At 38.0% G+C, this 4474-nt stretch overlaps 1 protein-coding gene across 1 annotated transcript; it reads right to left on the bottom strand.

The window, feature by feature from the left end:
* Positions 1–1195: 1195 nt before the first annotated feature.
* LOC112776663 (uncharacterized) lies at positions 1196–3670 on the bottom strand. Its single transcript, XM_025820894.2, has 4 exons — positions 2831–3670; positions 2666–2756; positions 1586–2546; positions 1196–1439 (listed from the first exon to the last, which is right to left on the bottom strand). The coding sequence occupies exons 1-4, from the start codon at positions 2860–2862 to the stop codon at positions 1282–1284; spliced, it is 1242 nt and encodes a 413-aa protein (XP_025676679.1). The 5' UTR covers positions 2863–3670; the 3' UTR covers positions 1196–1281.
* Between the last annotated feature and the right edge of the window lie 804 nt (positions 3671–4474).

The raw sequence follows: 4474 nt of genomic DNA, 5'->3' as shown, positions 1-4474 counted from the left end.
TAAGTTTTTAACAGAGTTACCTTCAACACTTGTTTTGACCTATATTTTTATTTTCTTTTTTTATCTTGTTATCGTCCAGGATATTCGCGGACAGTGCGGGAGTACGAAGTGCGTTACCAGCATTTACGGGAACAGGGCAAGGCGTATACTGACTGGTTAAACCGAATTCCTCGTGAACAGTACGCACTGCATTTGATGGTGGCTACCGATGGGGTCACATGACGACGAACCTAGTGGAATGCATCAATTTAGTATTGAAGGGTGCACGCAATCTTCCCATTACTGCTCTTGTGAAGGCAACGTTCTACAGGCTTAACGAGTTGTTCACCCAAAAAAGAGCAGAGGCGAAAGCCTGGATTAATGCCGGCCATGTGTTTTCTGATATTGTCACCTCGAAGTTGCATGCAAACCAGCTTGCGTCAGAAAACATTCAGGTTAGCTGCTTCGACCGGCAGAATGAGGTCTTTGAAGTGCGCAAGATGCCAAGTGGACTGGAGTTTGCAGTCGACCTACGTCGCCTTCGATGTGACTGTGGTGAGTTCTAGGTGGACCGGATCCCCTGTCGACATGTGTTCGCATGTTGTGCCAACCAACGATTAGATTGGCAAGTGTATGTGCATGACGTGTATAAGATGGAACAAGTTCGGCGGGTGTACCGAGTCAGGGTTTAGGCCACTGGGTAATCCTACTACATGGCCTGCTTACAACGGACCCCGGTTCGTACCGAATCCGTACCTGAGACGTGTCACCAAAGGTCGCCCCAGGATGACGCACTTCTTGAATGAGATGGAAACGCGAATGTTACGTCGTCCTAGGCGATGTAGGCTATGTGAGGCTGAGGGACACAGTCGTAGCAGATGCCATCAATCAGCTGGAGTAAATGCCGATAGAGATGCTCAGTAGATTCACAGTCATAAGATGATATGATATATGTAGCATTATATAGTATGACATGAATTGTCCTATTGAGTTAACAAGATATGATACATGTAGCATTATATAATATGACATGAATTGTTGCATTGAGTTAATATGACCTGATATATGTAGCATTATAACTTATGATAATCTAGTATAATAAGATATCTGCAGCAATATATAATATGACATCAGTTGTCCAGATCATTAATACATAAATAAGTTCATTATTACATACATAATCCAAACATACAAAGTAATCTAACCATAGTCCAGATCATCAATACATATTGTCCAAGATATACAAAGTAATCTAAACATAGTCCACATCATTAATACATAAATAAGTTCATTACACAACAACTACTTTCTCATTGACCACTTTACATCCTTCACAAAGCTCTTGCATTTTTTGGCGGCTTTTTTAAACACAGATAGAGTGTACCAATTAGCGCTATGACGTGGCGGATCTACCCTCAGATTGTAACCTTTGACGGTGTCATCCGGAATACGTGTCTGACCTATATACATTTTAATAAAAACAATTAAATATAGTACATAAGGTAATCAAACCAATAGAGATACCACATATCATTTAGTCATACCATTTATGAACACAAAACAAGTAACTAATCAAACATGTAAAGCAAAATATACAACATAATACCATCATTACGGGATTCTTCATCCTCATCGAACTCCTCTATTTCATCCTCCGCATCCTCGTCCTCGTCATCCGGTTCATCTACTAGATACGCATCGGTCTCTTGCTCAAGTGTGTTAGCATTTTCTTCAATGAGTCTCATGGAAACATGGTTAGGGTTTTGATTATTAAGAATTCTGCGTCCACCGTCACTCCTACTGGAGTCAACAGATACGAACCCTCCAGAAGCAACCGACGAGGTATGGCACGGAAGCCTCGCATCCAATGAATACTTACCTGTCATGAACTCAGGCTGATGGCCATATTGTGATTGTCCTGCATCTGCAGCCATGAACCCATGCAACTGGCTAAAGGAACCTCCTTCTCCTGGTTCAAACTGTGACATACCCCAATATTGTTGATGTATTGGAAACGGCGGGGTGACCTGTGTCTGAGGTACATACTGGCTTGAGGACAGAGGCTGTTCTTGTGGAAGCGGATTTGGAGGTGATGGTGGCGGCAACTCTGGCTCCTGCTCTTCATTCTCATCATCCATATCCTGATTACCCTCATCATTCTCTTCAACCACAAGATTCGACAGGTTCAAGCGGTCCCCAAATTTTGTTCGGTACCAGTACATGTAAGTATCCAATGGATGCTGTGAAGGCATGGGAAGCTCAGTAAGAATGTGGTTATACCTGTTTGTCCAATGCATCACCCAAAATGAATGACTTGGTGCCGTGGCCCAGTTAAGATTTTTAGGACCAGTCAGGACTTCTCCGTGCGCCTTGTCCAGATTCCGTTCCTGATGAGGTACTCCCTGAACAAAACCAAACTGTCGCCTATACCTATCGGTGGCATGCCACTCGATGCATTCGAATGACACCAACGGCACTGTAGCGCTCCAGACAACGGACTGCATGTAGATTTTGGCAGGAATTATGTTCGGATCCACGCGATCCACAGCATAAGCAACCCACACAAACTGGAAAAAATAAAGGAAACTCATTAATACAACCCACATAATAGTAACAATAACAATGCTTCATAAGAATTACCCTAAACCCTAAACCCAAAACTAATATTTCTTTAATGAAAACACACCTGGCCTTCCTGAAGTTCATCAAAGGCCTTCCTAAAGTGAGCTAGCGTCAGATATCTATATTGTCGGTCACCGCGCTCCCAGTTACGCCACCTAATATGATATATTTAATTAGCTCAACTGAATTCTAATTATCAAGATACGAGTACATTATAACATAATATTACCTGTTTGCTAGTGGAAAACTGCGGGGTTCCATAGGAAGCGGCGATAGATATGGCAGTCGGATTCAAGCCCAACAGAGCAGAAGTGTTAGAAGACCATTGATTTCCTTACAGTCAAACCGAGATGCCCGGCATAACGCCCTGTAGAGGTGTGCTAGGCATGCCGATCCCCAACTGTACTGTCCAATGCTGCCAAAATCACGTAGCAAGGGTAGAAACTTCCAGTGCACACCTGCCCCAGATTTATCCCCAAATAAGATCGTCCCTATCAGCAACATAATATGGCACTTCACATACCTCTGTATACTGTTCTCATCAGTCTTTTAGATTCTGCAGCCACGTCAGTTTTATGCAGCTTCCTCTACAGTCCGACTTACGCGGTGCAACTCCAAATTGAAGCAAACACTCCGCCTCCAAGGCTTCGAAACTATTCAGTGTCATCCCTGTGACTGGCAGACCGTCCGTCGGAAGACCAAGAATTAGAGCCACGTCTTCAAGAGTCACGGCACATTCACCAATGAGAAGGTGAAACGTATGTGTGTTTGGGTGCCACCGTTCGATTAGAGCATTCACCAGTACTTTTTGACATTGGACTACCCTAATCTAAGATGCATGATAAAAACCAGTAACTCGTAAATGCTCCTTCACCCTATCGTTGTACACTTGTACCGATCCGGAGGAACTGGGTGGTCACATGTCAACATTCTTAATTTCTACAAAAAACATAACAAATTATTAGTCAACTCATTAACAATTACTAACTTACTACATCAACATAATAATTTTTTAACCACAGCAACTAAAATAATAAACTCCTACCAAAATTAAATAACTCTCATGGTTTCAAAATTTACACAACTAACTCAACAAAAAATAAATTACTTGAAACCACACAACCATCATAATTTTTTTACTAAATCCTTATAAAATAAATAATTCTAACTTCTAAAATTAATTATTAATCCTTAAAATTATTCATAACTAACTCCTAATAATAATAATAACTAATACATAAATTCCTAATCAAAATTCTCAACAATGTTACAGCATCTATAATAATAATTAATATTAATTACTTATTTAATATTATTTAAACATATTTTCTTCAATCATAAAAAATAATAATAATAAATCTCATTATATGTCTAAATTCATTTTCTAACAACAATAATAACAATTAACTTGCTAACAATGATAATTATAATTAAAAAAATTAAAATATTCTCAAAATAAATAAACTAACGTGCTTTAACCCTAATACTACTAAACATTCAGTATTAACAATTTCTCACAACAACAGTAACATTTAACTTCATTCATAACAATTATAGTTAATAATTTTAAAAGGATTTTAAAAAAAATTAACGTTGCTTTCAGTAATAATTATAATAAAAAATATTAAAAAAATTTAAATTAAAAAAATTCGTTCTTTATAAAAAATTCCTATCAATCTGTTTACATTTTAAAATTCAACAACTAATAAGAATAATAATAATTAATTTCCTAATAATAATAATTATAATTAACAACTAGTCAAAAAATTCCAGAAAAAAAAATTACAAACGTTACAAAATACTAATAATCATTCTATTTATATTCCTATATTGCATTTCTAACAACAAAACCTAATAATTAAATTTCTAATAA

This window comes from Arachis hypogaea, chromosome 19 (assembly GCF_003086295.3).
Source record: "Arachis hypogaea cultivar Tifrunner chromosome 19, arahy.Tifrunner.gnm2.J5K5, whole genome shotgun sequence".
Taxonomy (NCBI): domain Eukaryota; kingdom Viridiplantae; phylum Streptophyta; class Magnoliopsida; order Fabales; family Fabaceae; genus Arachis; species Arachis hypogaea.
This window is presented reverse-complemented; position numbering and strand designations above follow the sequence as displayed.